At 48.5% G+C, this 20,964-nt stretch overlaps 2 protein-coding genes across 2 annotated transcripts; one reads left to right on the forward strand and one right to left on the reverse strand.

Annotated features, from left to right (window-relative positions):
• Window positions 1–120: 120 nt before the first annotated feature.
• Window positions 121–14,110, forward strand: Acot8 (acyl-CoA thioesterase 8). Its single transcript, XM_047538411.1, has 6 exons — window positions 121–327; window positions 1,593–1,729; window positions 8,959–9,184; window positions 11,569–11,726; window positions 12,249–12,443; window positions 13,855–14,110. Exons 1-6 carry the CDS (start codon window positions 200–202, stop codon window positions 13,971–13,973), a joined length of 963 nt encoding a protein of 320 aa, XP_047394367.1. The 5' UTR covers window positions 121–199; the 3' UTR covers window positions 13,974–14,110.
• Snx21 (sorting nexin family member 21) lies at window positions 13,504–20,409 on the reverse strand. The gene is made up of 4 exons (XM_047538412.1): window positions 20,279–20,409; window positions 19,764–20,040; window positions 19,118–19,275; window positions 13,504–15,163 (listed from the first exon to the last, which is right to left on the reverse strand). Exons 2-4 carry the CDS (start codon window positions 20,032–20,034, stop codon window positions 14,489–14,491), a joined length of 1,104 nt encoding a protein of 367 aa, XP_047394368.1. The 5' UTR covers window positions 20,035–20,040; window positions 20,279–20,409; the 3' UTR covers window positions 13,504–14,488.
• Window positions 20,410–20,964: the final 555 nt, after the last annotated feature.

A 20,964-nucleotide genomic window follows, 5' to 3' on the forward strand; every position in this document is an offset into this window, starting at 1 on the left:
GCTCCAATAGCTAGATAGGGACGGCCACACCCACTGGACAACTGACATGAACTCCGACCAATCATAGCCTGCACTCAATCACAGGACTCTGCCGGGGACTTCCGGTAGCGAAAGCAATCTGCCGGAAGCGCCGGGATCCTATGTAGGTCTCCGTGTGTCCTGCCCAGAGTAGTGTCCCGGCCCGCGGCAAGGAAACAAGATGTCGTCCCCGCAGGTCCTGGATGATGGGCAGGGCAGTGGCGACAGCGGCGATCCCTCTGGGGACCTCCGTAGCGTCCTGGTCACCAGCGTGCTCAGCCTCGAGCCGCTGGACGAGGATCTCTTCAGGTAGCTGGCCGCACCTGCTCCGCATCCCTCCTTTAGGACCGAGACTCCTGATCTCAACTGTCGCCACCGCATGGCCCCCAGCTCCGGGAATAGAACGGGCTTTGTGCGAGGTCCGAGATCTGCCGTTAGGAGAGAACTTGTCCCTGACAGCTGGCCTCGCTGACAACTAGGAGGTCTTGGTGGTCTGGGCACATAAAATGGGGACTGAGACACCCTATTCGCCCGCCTGCCCAGACCCTCCACTGGACGAGCCAATCCAGAGTGGGCAGTGATTCGCCCAAGGGCACACAGCTGATCAGGCCTAAAACCTATACACAGCTCCCTGCGAACTCGCTACTCTTTTCCTTTCACATACCCCATCCCCAGCACCATTTGCTGGGGTCTGGTAGCTCATTACTCATTTTGAGGCCTGAGTTTCCTTCCCAGCATCACTTTTATAACAGCTTTGACCACCAAAGCTCCCACTGGCTTTATTGGAAGCTGTCTTCGATCTCCCTTCCTTCCCACTTAAGGAATTATAATTCACTTGTTGCGGGGGGGGGGGGGGGGACACTTTATTTGCAGTGCTGTTTATGGAAAACGATAAACTCAGGCTGGATAGGGGGAGGCTTTAGCCTCCACAAGCCATGGGCCTCCTACACTGAATAAATCTTTTTACTTCTAGGGCCCAGCCAGGCCTTTTCACTTCTGGGGCCAGATCACAGTATCCTTGTCTGTATAAAATTTTACAGCCTGAGAGACATAGACTTGATGCCTCTGAGGGCCCTTCAGATCCTAGTTCTGAATCTAGATATTGGAAGAAATAGGCTGTTGCATTTGGGGGTGTAAGTGGCAGACCTTAATACAGCCCACCCCCTGCTCAGCTCTTGGGGTTCATTTTGGTCCATTCAAGGCCCTGAGAGACTTCTGCCTTACCCTGGTTTGAAAGAAACACTAGATGTGAGATCAAAAGGCCCAGGCTTGGGATAAACTCTTCGAAACTGTCCATATCACTTTCAACTTCTGATTCCTATTCTCTTAGTGTAAAGTAAGGGAGTCATTTCATTCCCCATAGCTAGAGTCCACAGAAGGATTTGGGTGGTCATAAAAGCTGTGAAATTTTATACAGTGTGGTGAAGATATTTACCTGGGGGAAGAGTTCATGGCTTTCAGCAGATTCTTTAAACCCCAATGAGGATAAGAGATCCTGCATTAGAGGCTCATCAGAGTCCCACAGAATTTGGAGCAGCCTTCAAGTCTTTCCCACTTTCCTCCTCTCCCCACAGAGGAAGGCATTACTGGGTTCCCACCACCCAGCGGCTCTTTGGGGGTCAGATCGTGGGCCAGGCCCTGGTGGCTGCCGCCAAGTCTGTGAGTGAAGACGTCCACGTGCACTCCCTGCACTGCTACTTTGTTCGGGCAGGTAAATCCCGGCACCCTGGTCTTGCCTCCCACTCAGCCCTGGTGATCCAGCAGACACTTCTCTCTGGCTTTGGGGGCTGACTGAAGAGAAAGGGTAAGAGATGGGGGAAAGGAGAGAAGGGAAAGGAGGAGGGGGAAGAGAGAAACAACCCCTTGCCTAGAGAGGAACTAGGTCTGGGGCCAAGAAAGAACCTCGAACCTCACACCCTCTGAGACTCACTGGGTATTTGTTCTTTGGTTCCTGATGACACAAGACTTTGTTGCTTAACTGCTCCCAGGGGTCTTTTGTTTTTCGTTTTTTATACACCATCTGGTGCCAAGACTGTGCTACAATCTCAGAGAAGTGTTTTTAACCTTTGCTAGAGGATTGGCAGCAGGCAGCCTGAGTTGGAGAAGGGTGGAGAAGAGAGATCTAGGGCCACTTCAGTTTTGCAATAATTTGCAATGTGACCTTCAGTGAGATTACCTCCCTCCCCTGAGGCTTGGTGTATTTCATCTGTGAAATGGGGGAGGGATGAGAGCTCAGGTACTTTAGTGGTATGACCTCCGTAGGTGCTTACCCTTCTGGGGTCAAATGAGGGAGAGTAATTAAAAATCCATGCTCTCTAAAAAACGCTCAACAACAAAAATCTTACTTTTCCTCTTTCCCCGTCTCAGTTTACCCCAGTTTCAAGTACCATTATCTTCAGCATAGACCCACCAGCTGAGAAGATTTTGTCAAATTTTACAATATGTGCTGAGCATGGTGGTACATGCCTGCCTGTAATCCCAGCCACTAGGGAGGCTGAAGCAGGAGGATTGCCTCAGCAATTTTCTGAGACCCTGTCTCAAACTTAAATAAAAAAAGGGGACAGGGATGTAGTTCAGTGGTACAGTATACACTTTTATCTGGTCCCTCATTTTCTTGCTTGTCCCTCCCAGATAGTCATTGCTGTAAAGTATTTGAATATTTCCCTCAGACCCAGCCTAGTTCTCACTTTGTGCTAGCTGTGAGTAAATATGTATTTAATTACTTCAATTTGATTGTAAGCTCCAGAAGTGCCAGCCTTTTTATATTGTAATCCTTCTGGCCTAGAGAAATACCTGACTTGTTTTGTGGATGTGGGCGATACTTGAACTCTCTGAATCTCTCTGTGATGAATTCTGAGTCATGGCAGGTAAATATCTAGTGCAGGGCTTGGCATGTCGCCAATTTTCCATAAGTAATAACTATCATTATTTCTTGATAATGAACTTATGGGAGTAATTTAAATATGCATGATATAGAGCACAGCCATGTACATTATCTTCTTTAGTCCTTTTAGTCAATGTCTTTTCTTTCTTGTCTCCGAACTGGGGATTGAACCCAGGAATGCTTTACCACTGAGGTACATTGCCAGTCCTTTTTTTTTTTCTTTTTTCTTTTTCTCTTTCCACATTTTACCAGACAGACCTTTCTATATTTCATTTTGAGAGAGGGTCTCACTAAGTTGCTGCAGTTGGCCTTGAACTTGTGATCCTCCTGCCTTTTATTTTGATTCTAGAATCAGCCAATACTTCATTCCATAAAACTGAAAGAGTGCTCCAATGAGCTGAGCAGAGACTGGTTTTATAGACCTAGAAAGGCTGAAGAGGGGCTGGGGTTGTGGCTCAGTGGTAGAGCACTTGCCTCAAATGTGTGTGAGGCACTGGGTTTGATTCTCAGCACTGCAGATAAATAAATGACTAAAAGGTCCATCAACAACTATATATATAGTTTTTTTTTTTTTAAAGGATGAAGAAGAGACACAAAGAATAAAAAGCACATCAGTCATTTCAAAGCTACTTTCCTTGGGGCTGGAGGTGTAGCTCCGTGGTAAAGCACTTGTCTAAGGCCCTGGGTTCCATCCCCAGTGTGCAAAAAAAAAAAAAAAGTTACTTTCCTTGTAAGGTATGAACAGGGAAATAGCAATAGAAAAATAACTTATTTAAATGGTGGACTTTTCTTCTTTTTTTTAATACTGGGGATTGAACACAGGGACACTTTACTGAGCTATATCCCTTTTTTAGTTTTTTGGGTTTTTGTTTTTTTTTTTTTGGTGTGTGTGTGTGTGTGTGTGTGTGTACACCATGGATTGAACCAGGGACGCTTAACCACTGAGCCACATCTTCAGCCTTTTTTATTTTTTATTTTGAGACAGGGTCTCACTGAGTTGCTTAGGGCCTCACTAAGTACTGAGGCTGTCTTTGAAACCTGCGATCTCCTGCTTCAGATTCTTGAGCTGCTGGGATTCCAGGTGGGCGACACAGTACCCAGCTCCTTTTTAGTTATTTTGAGACAGAATCTCACCCTGTTGCTAAAAGCCTCACTAAGTTGCTGAGGTTAGCCTTGAACTTGTGATCTTTCTGCCTCAGTTTCCCTAATATCTGGGATGATGGACCTGTGCTACCACACCTGGCAGGAAAATAACTTTTTGGTTAACCTCAGGTTACCTTTTCTCTGTAAGTGGATTAAGGGAACTTCATTATGCAAATTGAAACTGACTTGTTTGGGAAATCTGGCTCTCTTTTACTTCTGGTTTCTTTGAAAATCAGATGAACAGCTTAATTTTGTTTTTGGTAACTTGGAACTTCAGCAAGAGTAACTCCATTTAGAATTTTTTTTCCTTTTGGTTATTTTTCATTTTTTAAAAAAAAATATATATTCTCCATTTAGAATTTTAGTCTGGTCTGTTGGGGCCCAGTATGAGAACCTAGTCCAAAACAGTGACCTTCCGTAGTGTTTGTTTAAAAATAAACACGAAACTGGGCTTGGTAGCACATCCCTGTAGTTCCAGTGACTCTGGAGGCTGAGGCAGGAGGATTGCAAGTTTGAGGCCAGTCTGGGCAAGTTAGTGAGATCTTGTCTCAAAGTAAGTACTGGGAAGGTAGCACACTGATAGAGCACCCCTGGGTTCAGTTACCAGTACTGCCAGTACCAAAACCAAGACCAAGACAAACAACAACAACAAAAAACCAAACACTCAAACAAACAAAAAACCAGGCTAGGGCTAAGGCTTATTGTTACAGTTTTACATAACATTTAGTTTTGAGTTTCCTGGCTGCAAGACAAAAAGGGACGCTTTCTTATCAGTTTATGATGTGACCCCTCTACTGGATATGTCAAATATAATCAGTGTTTCAAGGGGTGGGGGTTGTAGAGGTTCAATCCTCAGCACCACATAAAAATAGCTAAAAATAAAACAATGGTATCGTTGTATATCTACAATTAAAAAAGATTTTTTTAATGTTTCAATGGTTTTTTAGGGGGGAGGGTACAGGAGATTGAACTCAGGAGTACTTGACTACTGAACCACATCCCTAGCCCTATTTTATATTTTATTTAGAGATGGGGTTGCACTGAGTTGCTTAGTACCTCACTTTTGTTGAGGCTGGCTTTGAACTCGTGATCCTCCTGCCGTAGCTGCTGGGATTATAGGCATGAGCTACTGCATCTGGCTTCAGTTATATTTTTAAATAAAGGATGGCAGGCTGGGGTCTCTCTTTTTTTTTTTTTTTTTTGATTTTTTTTTTTTATTGTAAACAAATGGGATACATGATGTTTCTCTGTTTGTACATGGCATAAAGGCATACCATTTGTGTAATCATAAATTTACATGGGGTAATGTTGTTTGATTCATTCTGTTATTTTTTTCCCTTCCCCCCCACCCCTCCCACCCCTCTTTTCCCTCTATACAGTCCTTCCTTCCTCCATTCTTGCCCCCTCCCTAACCCTAACTCTAACCCTAACACTAACCCCTCCCACCCCCCATTATGTGTCATCATCCACTTATTAGCGATATCATTCGTCCATTGGTTTTTTGAGATTGGCTTATCTCACTTAGCATGATATTCTCCAGTTTCATCCATTTGCCTGCAAATGCCATAATTTTATCATTCTTTATGGCTGAGTAATATTCCATTGTATATATATATACCACATTTTCTTTATCCATTCATCAGTTGAAGGACATCTAGGTTGGTTTCACAATCTGGCTATTGTGAACTGAGCAGCTATGAACATTGATGTGGCTGTATCTCTGTAATATGCTGATTTTAAGTCCTTTGGGTATAGGCCAAGGAGTGGGATAGCTGGGTCAAATGGTGGTTCCATTCCTAGTTTTCTAAGGAGTCTCCACACTGCTTTCCAGAGTGGCTGCACTAATTTGCAGCCCCAAGGCTGGGGTCTCTTGATCATTTATCATAGCAATTCTTTTTCTAAAAGCATGTTAATCATTTGGGTTTTGTTTTATTTAGTTTTTCTCTACAGAGGTAAAATAATGTACAGCGGTCATTTGACTTAGTATAAACTTAGACCTTGGGGAATCCAGAGCAGGAGTCAATAAATATTCTAAAAAGGGCCAGCTGGTAAATATTTTGGGTTCTGTGGTTGAAAGCAACTATAGACAATAGGTAAACAAATGAATATTACTGTATTTCAGAAATTTGTATTTTAAAGCATTTGTTTCCTTTTCTATTCAATGGGGATAAGACCCACTTTGCATCGCCACTGTGAGACCAACACACAAACAGCCTCTTACCTAATGCTGCCTGGCATGTCCCACTTAGTCCATAACCATTGCCTTCCTTTCTTCTGTATGCTCCATGATCTATCTGCTCTGGTCCAATAGGAATGTCCAAGATTAGGCCTGGAATTCATACTGAAAGATCAGTCACAGTGCTGAAAGTTCTGTGATCCTCCTAAGGGAATGTGCATTTTAGCTGCACCCCAGGGTGCAGTGGTAGGCAGAGGGGACTTCCTTCCCAGTCCCTGCAGTCAGATTGCACATGGATCTCTATCTAGCATCTGGACTCTTGGTAAACATTCCTCAAAGGCCTTTGATATTGAGGAGCTACTATTCTGATAAAAGCACCCCTGTGTGGGTGGCACATACCTGTAATCCCAGCAGCTTGGTAGGCTGAGGCAGGAGGATCGGGAGTTCAAAACCAGCCTCAGCAAAAGTGAGGCGCTAAGCAACTCAGTGAGACCCTGTCTCTAAATAAAATACAAAACAGAGCTGAGAATGTAGTTCAGTGGTTGAGTGCCCCTGAGTTCAATCTCCAGTACCTCCAAAACAAACAAAAAGGGCTGGGTACTCAGTGATTAGGCACCCCTGATTCAATTCCTGGTACAAAAAAAAAGTGCCCCCATGGCAATGCCTGATAGCCAGGCGAACCAGGCAGGCTTCAGTGATATTTCTTACTGTTGAGTGAGCCCCAATGCCTGGTTGATTTGGCGTCAGACTGGGGTGCAGAAGGCAAACTGCTCAGATCTGCCTCTTTCATCTGGAAGTTGAAAAGCTTCCCAAGATGTCTGCTGACCCACACATCAGCATTCCCCAAGGTAAGCTTGACTCAGAGAAAGTGAGGGACTTTACAGAGAGTAGGGTGGCAGTCTGTCCCTAAAATTTCTCCTTAAGCCAGTGTCTTCCACTCTGCATTGAAGCACAGACATCAGGAGAAGGACCAAGTGACTTCCATTTACATGAGGGATGGTATAACGGACTGACAACAGGTCTTTCCTGAGTGAGACTGAATATACAAACAATGGCCAGATCTTATACAAAATAGAACTCGGATTTCTGATCCACAAGAAGCAGCAACCAGTGTAAGAAATCAACCTACTGCCAGGCATGGTAACTCACGCCTATAATCCCAGTGACTCAGGAGGCCGAGACAGGAGAATCCCCAGTTTGAGGCCACGCTCAGCAATGTAGCAAGGCCCTAAGCAACTTAATGAGACCTGTCTCGAAAGAAAAAAGGGCTAGGTATGTGGCTCAGTGGTAAAGCACCTCTGGGTTCTATCCCCAGCACCAAACCAAACCAACCAACCAACCAAACAAACAAACAAAAAAACCAAGAAGCTAACCTACTGTCTGCTAGTCGGACCTGGAGGAAGACAGACCACTCTAGTGACCAGACCAGAAAGCAAATATCAGCACCAAACAGCCAAGACTTGATGAATAAGTGACAGCTTCCCTAATTTTTACCTGTTTCCCAACTTGGGATCAACTGGAGAAAGCCAAATATGCACCCCTAACCAAAAACATGAAATGTTCCACTTCTAATTTGCCCACATACAGCTTCCCCATACCAACAGCCTCCAATCAGGGCACACCCAACATGTTTCCTTTTTTTCACTTTAGAGTTTCCCCACTCCTCTGCCTTCCTTTGAGTTTCTGCTGAAAGCAAGTGATGGTGGCTGACTTACTGCTGTATCATGCCCTGAATAAATAGCCTTTGCTCCTTCTCAAAAAGAAAAGAGCTGGGCTTGGTGGCACACGCTGGTAATCACAGCTACTTGGGAGTGTGAAGAAGGATGATTACAAATTCAAGACCAGCCTGGTCAAGTTAGTCTCAAAATAAAAATGGGGATAGTGGTGCACATCTGTAATCCTAGTGGCTGGGGAGGCTGAGGCAGGAGGATTGCCAGTTCAAAGCCAGCCTCAGCAACTTAGCGAAGCCATAAACAAGTTAGTGAGGCCCTAAGCAAGTCAGCGAGACCCTGCCTCTAAATAAAATACAAAAAGGGGCGGTGAGGGATGTGGCTCAGTGGTTAAGTGCCCCTGGGTTCAATCCCCTGTTCCAATAAATAAGTAAAATGGGGAGGTGGGGAGCTCATGGGTGTAGCTTAATGATAGGGTGCTTGCCAGCATATACTAGACCCTGGGTGGATCCTCAACTCACTCCCCCCAACACAAAAGAAAACCAGAAAAATAAGCAACAGGTCAGGTTTCTTGACCTGAAATCTAGAAGAATGGTTTAAGACTCATGACAAGATTCTAGGCAAGGATGTGTCAAGACAAAAGCTGGAAGTATTTATTTAACAAACACTTAAAGAGCATTTACCGTGCGCCAGATATTATTCTGAACGTTTTACAACTATTAACTCACTTAATTCTTATTAAAATCTGAGGTATGAGTACTATGATGATCCCCATTTTACAAATGATTATATTGCGCAGAGAAGTTAAATGGCTTTTCCAGGGTCACAGAACTGGGGAGTGGCAAAGCCAATATCCGAAAGCAGGAAATCCAGCAGTCCCTGTGTTCTGTGCTGTTGGTAGGGAGGAGCGCCCCCTGCACAGGGAGCAGCCTGATGACAGGGCCTGAATCAGTAGCTTCCAAGAAGAATAGAATGGATGACAAACAGAACAGAGGTGACTGTCTTGGGACCATGACAAGACTCAGAGCTTACTCGGGGCTTACTTGTGTCCTTTGTGCCCTCTGTAGGAGATCCAAAGGTGCCCGTGCTGTACCAAGTGGAGCGGACACGAACGGGGTCAAGCTTCTCGGTGCGCTCTGTGAAGGCTGTGCAGCATGGCAAGCCCATCTTCATCTTCCAGGCCTCCTTCCAGCAGACCCAGCCCAGCCCTGTGCAGCACCAGTTCTCCATGCCCGCTGTGCCGCCACCAGAGGAGCTGCTTGACCACCAGGCCCTCATTGACCAGTATTTAAGGTGGGAGACCTGGAGACTCAGGGAAGTGTTTTCAAACTGGTTGCACCTGTTAGTGGGTCATGAGGTCCTTTAGTGAGTCCTGACCATGCATTTAAACATAAAAACTAGAGGGACTGGGGTGTTGCTCAGCTGCTAGAGTGCATGCCTAGCATGCAGATTGAATTCCCAGTGCCAAAGCCAACTCCTCCTCTCTCTCCCTCTTTCTCTCTCTCTTCACACACACACACACACACACACACACACACACACATAATTATTTTTATTATTATTAAACTAGAGCCAGGCATGGTGACTCACACAGCAACTAGGGTGACTGAGGCAAGAGGATCATAAGTTCAAGGCCAGCCTCAGCAACTTAGCAAGACCCTGTCTCAAAATAAAAAGAAGAACTGGGAATGTAGTTCGGTGGTAAAGCTTAATGGGTTCAATTCCTAGTACCAAAACCAACCAACCAACCAACCTAAAAGATATTGGAGTGTAATGTATGTAATGAGGGGAAGAATCCTTATGTGACACTTCCCATTGTTTGTGTTTCTGGTTTGTGTGAGCAGATGAGCCTGTGTGTGTTGGGTCATGATATAAAACCCGGAGCCTCCTCTCAGTGAGTGCAGGCCCTGGTTGTTAAAACATTGAACTACTTCACCACTTGGTAAATAACCACTTCCCCAGTCCCCCAAGTGGTCTCTCTTCCCCTTTAGGGGCTTGATTCAGCAGCTCTGGGGTTAGTGCCTGGTAATGGGAGTGTCCTCTACTGCCCTGGTGCAGAGCTATGGCTCACTCCTTGGTCACTACCTTTGCTTTAGTGCATGTTATATATTTTGACTATTCACCTGGTAAAGTATATTTCTCATTTGGAGCATAGTCAGTAAAGTTTGAAAAAGGCTGGTGCATGGAAAGAACTCTGGGTCCAGACACAGGACACATGGATTCTGGCCAGGGCTGTGCCTGTTGATTCTCACTTACTATGGGAACAGAGGCCCTAACTTCTTCATCTAAAAAATGAGAATGGTCATTTTTGTGCCACCTGCTTCCCAGCCGCATGACAGGGGAGAGCTCCTCTGTCTTGTAGCAGGTGTGGGATGGATTGGGGCTCGGGAGCCTAATGGCCAGAATTCACATCTAGACTCTGTCCCTAGTAGCTGTGACTTTGGGCAAGCTGTTTGCTCACTCTGGGCCTGTACCCTCAGTTATAAAATGTTGCTAATCACAATCCCTACCTCATGCGACTGCTGTGAAGATTAAATAAGGTACAAGACATAAGGTATGTCAGGAGTGATAAATTGTGTTTATACCTCTCGTATTAGAAAGGAGTAAACCTGAGACCTGGTGTGTGGTTGGAACTCAACAAATGTTTGCTGAATAAAGGAAGACATTGTTAAAGGTCCCTGAATTTAGAGTCATACTCTTCAGTAAGGTAGCCACTAGCCACGTGTGGCTATATTAAATCAACTAAGATGGAAGTGACAAGTCTGTTCCTCAGTTATAATAGCCAAATTCAAGCACTCAGTAATCACCTGTAGCAAGTGGCTATCAGAGTGGACAGCACAGGCAAACATTCCGTCATCCCTGAAGGTTCTGCCGGAGAGCGCCCAGAGGACAGGTAAGCATGGCAAGCCTGTGAGGAGCACTGATGGCAGTTGTTGCTGTGCTGAAGTGATGTCCCTGGAAATGGGCGTCTCCCCCAAGGAACATGAGGCTTTCTGCTGTTCAGGGTTAGGTGACTGGGTTAAGTCAGGCAGCTTGTTTCTTGAATGTTTAGAATACTGGTTAAGCATATGGGCTGTGGAGTCAGGCTGCTTGAGTTCAGATCCTGCCCTCTCCACTCTGAGCGAGTTATGTGGGTTCTCTGTGCTTATTCATTTATCAAATAGGGGTGAATGTGGTACTGTCTCAGGAGGTTATTGTGAGGAATGAGTTGTATGTGCACTGCTTGGAATTCTGTCTCGAAGGGTGTGGCCTTGCTACAGTGATGTGCTGGTTTTAGATGCATCATCTCATTTTTTTCTTTCCCAGCATTCACTATGAAAGGTTAACTACCATTCACATTCGCAGATAAGGAGATAGGCTCAGAGAGATTACTAACTGGCACACGGCCACATGGCTCTTAAGTTGCAGGGAAGGGATCCAGCCTACCACTTTTTTTTTTTTTTTTTTTTTTTTTTTTTTGCGGTGCTGGGGAGCGAACCCAGGGACTTGTGCTTGCAAGGCAAGCATTCTACCAGCTGAGCTATCTCCCCAGCCCCAGCCTACCACTTAAGGAAGGGAGCCCTTGGGGATCAGTTTGGAGTTCCTGTTGGAAGCATGAGGGGTATCAGAAGAGGCAGCATAGATGAGGAGCTCCCACTCTCCTTGGGTCTTCCTGTCCCTCTTCCCTTTACTTTCAGGGACCCTGACCTCAAAGAGAAGTACCGAGTGGGGCTGAACCGAATTGCTGCCCAGGAGGTGCCCATTGAGATCAAGCTGGTAAATCCACCCACCCTGAGCCAGCTGCAGAGAATGGAACCCAAACAGATGTTCTGGGTGCGAGCCCGGGGCTATATTGGTAAGAGGACCCATGGATTGGAGGAAAATACTCTCCAGGGGTCTAGGCCTGCCATTTATTTGCCCTGTGTGGCCTTGGGTATGTTACTTCCCGTCTCTGGGCTGGTTTCCTTATCTGCATGATGGGGGAACTTGACTCAGCTTCTCACCAGAGTCCTTTGCATGGGGAGAATGGGGATATCATTGGAATTTCAATGTAGGCCCTTTCTGGGGAAGGCAAGACAACTTTCTGAGATTCTTACAGATCTGCTAACCATAAGGTGCCTTTGTGCACTCTGGAAGATGTCCCTTCCAGGATTCAGAGTGGGAGGCTTGGGAAGGCCGATTTTAGTCCTCACTGGTCCCCACCCTCCTCCATTCCCACCTCCTTTGTCCTTTCACGACGCATACATGTACCATGGGCCAGGTGCAATGACTGGTTTACACATCTGTGCGAGGCAGTCCCCTTTTCCCCCAGCTCCCTGCAGGTCCTGAGCTGTAAAGCCCAGGAGCCCAGGGCTGATGGGGCTGGAACCTGTTGCAGGGGAGGGCGACATCAAGATGCACTGCTGCGTGGCTGCTTATATCTCAGACTATGCTTTCCTGGGCACGGCACTGCTGCCCCACCAGTGGAAACATAAAGTGCACTTCATGGTCTCACTGGACCACTCTATGTGGTTCCATGCCCCCTTCCGAGCCGACCACTGGATGCTCTATGAGTGCGAGAGTCCCTGGGCTGGTGAGTGTGGGGCCACGTGGGACAAGGGCACCAACTTTGGGGTGGGTAGGGATCCTGCTCTCTTGGGTGATGCTGTGTCCTACCCAATGCCAGGGGGATACTGCACAGGTCACTTCCCCTCCTGCCCCTCCAGGCTTGGGCATACCCATCTTCAAAACAGCAGAGTGAGCAAGTGTCAGCTCACTCTTACTGTAACATGCTGGGCATATGATTCACTTTATCCCAGAGACTCAGTTCTAGTCCCCAAACCATTTCATGTTCTCTGTATGGACTTGGATAAATCATGTCTCTTCTGTGAATCTGTTTCCCCATCTAAACAGATTTTCCTACACATTTCAGTGGAGTCTAAACCTGGTAATCCCTCAGATTGCTACTTGAGGGGAAGCTTTTTAAAAATAGATTCTAATTCTACCAAGATTTGAACTCAGCAGGTCTTAGATGAGTTCCAGGAAACTGAATTTTTAATAAGCTTTCTAAGTGATTCTGCTGATTTGTGGTTGGGGGCTTCAGAACCGTGGCTTCCTTTCCAGTGAAATACATTTCAAATGAAGAAAAGCTCTGCTTTATAAACAGGGGCAAAACTTAAGGAACTCTATACACTCAGGAGAGGGGTTCTCTCAAGTACCAGTGGCATCTTAGTGGTTAACCACCTTGGGGGCTGGGGATGTGGCTCAGTGGTAGAGCACTTGCCTGACATGCCTGAGACTCTGAGTTCAATCCCCACCACTGCAAAAAGAGAAAAAGAAAAGAAATATACAACATTGACGTTAGGACACCTGGATTCAGGATTAACTTGCTCCTGGGGCCAAGTTCTCGAGCCTCTTTGGACTTTAGTGTCATTGTTAGGAAAATGGAACAAATGAAGGGGATTTCATTTCTCTACTGTGAACTCAGCAGTTCTCATTCATGAACATGAACTCGGGCCCAAAGCTAGCAAGGAGAAAGCCTCTAGGTAGTGAGGGGGTGGAGGCCAGACCTCCTGGTCTCAGGTCATCTCCCCTAAGCATCTTCCCTTTGGTGGTAGCAGTGCTGGTGTTTCTCATGAACTTCCAGTCTGGAGGACTTTGCATGGTTTATTATAAAAGGAACTAACAGGTTTCCTAACACAGTGGCCATGGGTGCAGCATCTGCTTGGCCAAGCTATTGGAGACTTCTCAGGGTTCCTCCCTCAGTGATCTTTTTGCAGAAGTGCAGGGACATGTGAAAGTGTTTTTGATGTCAGGTGGGGCTCCTGTTGGAGGAGAACCCCAGTGATTGCCCATAATAGGCTCAGAAAGGAGCCCTCAGAGCAGCCACAACATTGGGCCTCCCTTGTGTGGGGCAGCCTTGCCCGGCCCAGACGCTTTGCAAGAAGTACATTTGGCTGTGCTGGAGCAAAGAAGGCTGTTCTCACCGGTCTCCTCACCCACAGGTGGCTCTCGGGGGCTGGTCCACGGGCGGCTGTGGCGTCGGGATGGGGTCCTGGCTGTGTCCTGTGCCCAGGAAGGCGTGATCCGAGTAAAGCCCCGAGTCCCCGAGAGCAAGCTGTAGCCAGAGGTACCAGCTTGACTGGGTCTTCAAGGACCTCCCTTCTACCACCATTTTTGAGGTGGGGCTCTGTGGAGGGCTGGACCTTCTGCCCCTCACACTTAATAAAGAGACTGACACCACTGGAGCGGCTGGCCTTTAATTTCCCTGGGCCAGAACTACAGCCCTTCCTCTGGCTGTCAACTGCAGACTTCAGCCAGGCTGACTTGCTGGTTTGGAGGCCCATGGAAAAGGGCACGTTCATCCTGACCTGGGGGTCCGGGCTGTGAATAAGCTGGAGGGGCTGTGTCAGACTTGCTCCTTGTACCATTCCCTGGGTGCCAACCCCAGCCAAAGCTCCTGAGCCCAGCTCAACAACAAAATTTCTTCTGTCCACTGCAAATTGTCTGTGGAGCTCCTAGGGGCTCCCGTATCCCCTGCAGCCTTCTAGCTGCTTTCCATGTCCTCCTCTTCAGTCTCCCACCCTGCAAATGTTGGGGCAGCCCCTCTCCCCACAGTGGCTTTAAGACTAGACAGGGCTAGCCCAGCACCTCCTTGATGAGCAATTCTTTGAGACTCGGGGGTGGCGTGGGGGTAAGGCCTGCCTCCTGCAGGGCCTGGAGCCGGGCCTCTGAGTGGCGTTTGTCCAGGCCCAGGCGCCAGGAGAGTCGGACATGGGCCTCTAGAAAGGGTGCCAGAAGAGTATGGAGGCTCTTGTCTCCCAACAGCTGCAGGGCCTTCTCACAGCAGGCCCGGGCCTCCACAGGGTCCTCCAGCTCCTGGTGGCACACAGCCAGCCCAGCCAGGGTCAGCAGAGGACGGTCTGGGCCAGAGGGGGCATCCAGCTGGGTCTGCAGCTGCCAGGCATTGGCCCAGAGTGCCAGGGCCTCGCGATAGAGGCCAGTACAGGTGAGGCTCTGTGCCCGCTGCAGCTCTGGCAGCACAAAGAAGTCCTGCAGGTCTGGGGCATGGCGTAGCTCAGGCACCGCCTGCAGGTGGCCCAAAAACTGTTCAAAGGCTCTGCTACGGCGGGCAATCGTCTCTGCGGTAAAATTCCGGCGTAGGCGCTTACGGGGAAAGGAGATGGCAGCCATAGGGCCCCGGAAATGTCGCTGCAGATTTCGGTGCAGCCGCTCAAAGTCTGAGTAGCGACGAGAGATCTGGGCTGGCTGGCGATCTGGTGGCCCTGGACCCATCACGGCGAGGGTGTAGAGCTGCAGGAAGGGCAGGGGTCAGGGCAGGTGCCAACTGCCCACAGGCCTCTTCCCTCCCTACTCCCACCCCAGCTCTGCTCCCCCACCTCTTCTTCCCTTCCTCTGGGACTGGGCCCAGGAGGGTAGGGCAGTGGCTAGGAAGCCCACTCCCATCTTACCTGAGGCTTGTCTGAAATGACCCAGGCCCAAGGCAGCACAGGGAAAGAAAGACAGAGATGAGCTTCAGTGCTTGGGGTTGCTGCCCCTACCCCCCGTTCTGGGAAGTTCCCTCTTCCCATAGACAGTTAGTTCTGATGGCCGGCTGGAAAACCAGGGGTGAGTTGAAACCCAGGCCAATCTCTTGGGCCTGAGCCAACTTAAGGCGCAGATGAGAGCAGTACTGCACTGTGCACACAGCGCCTCCCACTCACAGGGCTGTGAGGCTGTTCCAAAGCGGAGGGAGGATAGGGCCTCAGACTTCTCTAAGAGCAGTGGGCCAGGAGTTTACCCGACCAAGACTCAAGTGCTGATCCCAGCTCAGCCTCCCTTCCTCCCTCTGTGACCACAGGCAAGGCAATCAACCTCTGGGTCTACCTTGGTCTCTAATGAATGAAGTGCTGGGTCAGGTACAAGTGCAAGTGTTAGTACATGAGGGTTTTTTTGGTGTGGGGTGGTAACTGGGCATTGAACTCACTGAGCTACATCCCCAGCCCTTTTTATATGTTTGTTTATTCGTTTTTGGTACTAGGAATTGAACCCAGGGGTGCTTTACTACTGAGCTAAGTCCTCAGCCCTTTTTATTTTGAGATACGGTCTCACTAAGTTACTAAGGTTCTTCCTAAATTGCTGAGGCTTCAGCTTGAACTTCTGATCCTCCTGCCTCAGCCTCCTAAGTCCCTGGGATTACCGTGCCAGGCTTCAGTTTGGTTTTTAAAAGGCGATTCTCGGGTTGGGATTGTGGCTCAGTGGTAGTGTGCTCGCTAGCATGTGTGAGGCCCTGGGTTTGATCCTTAGCATCACATAAAAATGAAATGAAGGTATTGCGTCCACCTACAACTAGAAAAAATATATTAAAAAGAAAAAAGGCAATTCTCAGGTCAGGGCCTTTTTCAGGCAACAGCACGTGGGAGGATTGAATGCTGTGGTTCCATTTTCACTACTTTTATGGTTAGCTTCTCTTTATGGCAAATTAAACTTTTCACATAGAGTAAGTGCTGTAAGGTTGGATTTTAAACTTATTTTATGAAAACATGTTCATTTAAAGAAAAACGTTAAGCAAAAATGGTGCTAGGAGCAATTTACCTGGGACAAGAATGGCGAATGTGGCACCGGAATGACGGAGGCTTGGGAGACTCTGAACAAGGTGGTCACTAAGCTTCCCCCCAGCCCGGAGAACCTGAAGATGGACTAACTGAGACTAATGGGATTAATGCAGGAATACTAACACCAAACCCAGTTTTTTCTTTTGAATTTATTCTGTGAAACTGCCAATATTCTAGCCACCACTGGTCAGTTAGCTTTGCTTACTATATTTTCTTGAAAATTCACAGTGTACTTTTTAAAAAAACTATCTTTTTAGTTGTCAATGGACCTTTATTTTATTTATTTATATAACGTGCTGAGGACTAAACCCAGTGCCTTGCACATGCTAGGCAAGCACTCCATTACTGAGCCACAACCCCAACCCTCTCAGTGTACTTTTTATTTTATTTATTTAGGTACTGGGGATTGCACCCAGGGGAATTTTATCACTGAACACACCCCCAACCCTTTTTGGTCTTTTGAGACAGGTAAGTTACTAAGACTAGCCTCAAACTTGTAATCTTCCTGCTTTAGCCTCCTGAGTCACTTGGATTTTAGGCATGTACCACCACACCCAGCTGGCTTAAAATACTCATTATTTTATGTAATCCTTATAATGTCCCACCAACACAGGAAATAATGATAGTAGTTCCATTAACTGAACACTTACCCCGGGCCTTGTACTATACCAAGCACTTTTCCTTCTATGATTTCATTTAATCACAACCGCATTCCAAGAAAGGTGTCCTTATCTCTGTCAGCAAAGAAGCAGGCTCAAAGAGGAGGTAAAGGCCTCAAAGACTTACCCAGGTACCACAGCTGGCAAATGGCCTAGCTGACATTCAACCCAGGTTGACAGGATTCCAAAACCTGTGCTTGTCACCCTCCCCACAGGTTATATGGAAACTCAGGGTGCCCACTGAACAGAGGAAGTGACTTGCTTCTCCGCAGGCCAGGACAAAATAGTTGGCCATCCTGCTATTTTTTTCCCATATGGGTACCCAGAGTCACCTCCATTCCTTCCTACCTCTGAGCTGCTCCTTGATGTCTGATCTTTGGTGTCCCTTCCCTGTGTATGACCCCTTGCTCACCCCAGAGTTCTGGGACCTTTGCCACTTAAGATTAGATCATCAGGGGCAGTGGGGTAGCTCAGCGGTAGAGCACATTCTCAGCATGCAGGAAGACCTGGGTTCAGTCACCAGTGTGCACACACAAAAAGGCTGGATCATCAGAGTCAATCCCTGCTCAAATTGGAACAGCCACCCCATGGGTGTGGCCTTTGTTACTAAGAGCAACAGAGATGGGTGGAGAGGCCCAAATGTGGGCCAGGGCTCTGGGCCCCCTTCCTGCTGAGTCAGAGGTGCAGGAGGGTAGTGAAGAGGGAGTGAGAAGCAGGGAGCCACGCAGTCAGGAAGGGCCAGCGCAGCTGGGTGTCAGGCTCCACAGGGAGCAGAATCTGGCAGACCTCATTCTCCATGTCAGTTTCTCTCCTCCACAGCAAGGAAAACAGATCCCAAGGCCCCCCTGCAGCTACTCTTCACCCTAACCCCTACCAGACCCCCCAAGTCTAGCCCCTAAGGACCATTCCACATAGGATTCCATGTAGAACGGTAGGATTATTCCACATGGTGTGGGTGCTGAAGAATTGATTCACTTGAGTTATGAGGGGGCCACAGCAGGCCCTAGATGCCTGCATTTCCAATCCAGTTAAATAGTTAGACATGATTCAAAATGCTTGGGTCCAGAAGAGTTTCAGATTTTGGATTTTGGAATCTTGCTATATACGTAATGAGGTATCTTGGGGATAGTACATAAATCTAAATTCAAAATTTACTTACAGATCACATGTACCTTATACACATAGCCTAAAGGTAGTTTTACACTTTGTGTGTGTGTGGTGCTGGGCTTGAACCCAGAGTCTCTTGAGCATGCTAGGCAAACGCTCTATCACTGAGTTACACCCTCAGTCTGGTTTTATACAGTATTTTTAGTTTGTCTGTATTTTGATTGTCAGGTGTGGCATTTAACTTGTGGCATCATGTTGACACTCAAAAAGTTTCAGATTTCAGAGCATTTCAGATTTCAGATTTTCAGACTGGGGATGTGGAACCTGAATAGCTACCGCTTTATTGAGCACCTCATAATGCCAGGTACAATGTCGAGGGCTCTTTGTGCATTGTTTCATTTAAATCCTGCTCGAATCCTCTGCATCATCCCCATTGCTCTAACGAGTAAACTGGGGGTTGTCAAAATTACACCCAGGTCAAATAGCTGGTAGCAATAAGTGAGTTGTGACTCTAGGCTGATCTGGGTCCAAAGCACATTTCCTTAACCACTAACCTGTATAACTAGCTCTCAAGTCTGTATCTTGCTACAATTGCAAAAACCCTGTGGAAAGGAGAAAGCACACATACTAATTCTTTTAGTCCCAAAACTGGGACAGGAGGCAGGTCCTTAGTCTCCCACTTTACTCAGTCTCAGAGAAACTAAGTCATTTGCCTGAGGACTTGCTCAAGTCTCATCCCCTTTCTGGCCTCAGTTTTCCCATCTGTAAAATAGGGCAGCCATGTATAACTACACAGCCAGAACTTCCATCAAGTTCGAGTCTTCCCTGCTTTCTCTTGGCCAGACTGATAAGACTCACAGCCCAGGTATTCCTGGAACCTCACTCACCACGTACTTGGAGGGTGGGTCTTTGACAACGTTAGCGCTGGTCACCTCAAAGAGCAGCCGCTGGGGTACCAGGGTGTTCCGAGATTTCTTCCAGAAGTCCTGTAGCTGCCGGGTTAGGAGTTGACTGCCTCGTTGCCCATCAGGTGGGGGGCTCCGTTCTGCACAAGAACATGACCAGTCATATCAAGGGGCCTAGGGTCAACATAAACCGCATGCCATGACTTCACTCATCCAAAGTGAAGTAGGCTTTATTCCCCATTTTTGCAGATTTGAGAACTGAGGGTCAGAGAGGCACCTGGTACCAAACACCATTCCTGACTGACAGTGGGTAGTAAATATCTCCACCCGCCGCAGACATCGCTGGCACATCATTGCCATTTGTATCCAGGTCCTGTGCATTTAATACGCTTAAAAACCCTGAGATGGAAGTGATTTCTCTCATTTGACATAAGGGAAATCTTGGATCAAAGGGGTGCTGTGACTCTCTCAAGGTCACACTGCCAAGAGACAGGCGCTTAAAGAAGTGTCAGCGTGTCAGGTGGATCAACTCGGAGGCTCAAGATGCTCTTGGGACCGGGGCTGGGATGGCGGCCTAACCTAACCTAACCCCGGCGTTCCCGTCTCTCGCCTCGTCTCCCACACTTGCCTGTGTCTTCTCCCGAGGTTCTGTCCCCGGCCGACGGCGAGTCCGGGCCGACCTCCTCGTCGTCCTCGCCCTGGTCCTCGTCATCCCCGTCGTCCTCAGCGCTGGTAAAGCTGAGGGTGCCGCTGAGACGGGAGGACAGGCCCTCGGCGTCGTCGTCCTCCAGCTCGGAGGTCTCCGGGAACTGCTCGGCCTCTGGGCCCGCCGCCGCCGCCTCACCCGGGCCATCGCTGGCCAGGGCGTGCCGCAGCCGGTGCAGGAGCCGCGAGGCCATGGCACCCTGGGGGGAGCGGGCGACTCTAGGTCCGGGGCGGGGGCGGGAGGAGAACCCCCGCCCGGCTCGGGAGCAAGGGCGGGGCCCAGGCCGGAGGAGGAGGGGCGCCGCGGAGGCCCCGCCCCTGCCCGCTGCGGGCGCTGCACGCCCAGGGACCCTGCGGGGCGCAGCTTGCCCCGACCCACGCCCCTTTCCCCGGCGCGCCGGGGACCCTGGTCCTGACTTTCCCCGTCACGCGCTCTACCTCCAGCGTCCTGGGCGTACTCAGGGCGCGCCACTCCCGAGGGGTCCCGATGCGGCCTCCAGCGGCTTCAGGAGGCCGACCGGCCCTGGTGGCTCCAGCACCGCTCGGGCCGCTTCCTGCCGCCGCCCCGCCTCCGGCCCCGCCCGCTCCCCGGAGCCTCCCGGGAATCCCGGGCCCTTGTCCGAGAGGGACTTGAGAATCCTGGATCGGCCTGAGGGAGCCCCAGGTCTCCCGCGGGAGGGGCGCTCACCTTTCTTGAATCCTCGCCTCCGAGAGTCCCAGGAGAGCACTAGGCTACCCCCAGTGTTCATCCAGCGCTTCTCCAACCTCCCCCGCGCCCTGGGATGGGGATGATTGAACTCCGGGGGCTCTACCACTGGACTACACCCCCAGCCCTTTTTATTTACTTATTTTTAAGTTTTGAGATGGGGTCACGCTTAATTGACCGAACTGACCTTGAACTTGTGATCCTCCTGCCTTGGCCTCAGCCTCACGAGTAGCTTGGATTACATGCACAGCGCATCCGGTATTCTAACTTTACAACGTAATTACGTGATTTAAGAAAATCGAAGTCAAGAGAAGACGGTTGGACTCCAACGTCACTAAGCCATGACCTCATGGAGCCTAAAATTTCTTATGTAAAACAGGAACAATAAGAAGCATTTTCTAGTTTTGGCTTTTGTTAG

This window comes from Sciurus carolinensis, chromosome 2, assembly GCF_902686445.1.
Source record: "Sciurus carolinensis chromosome 2, mSciCar1.2, whole genome shotgun sequence".
In the NCBI taxonomy this organism is placed as follows: Eukaryota; Metazoa; Chordata; class Mammalia; order Rodentia; family Sciuridae; genus Sciurus; species Sciurus carolinensis.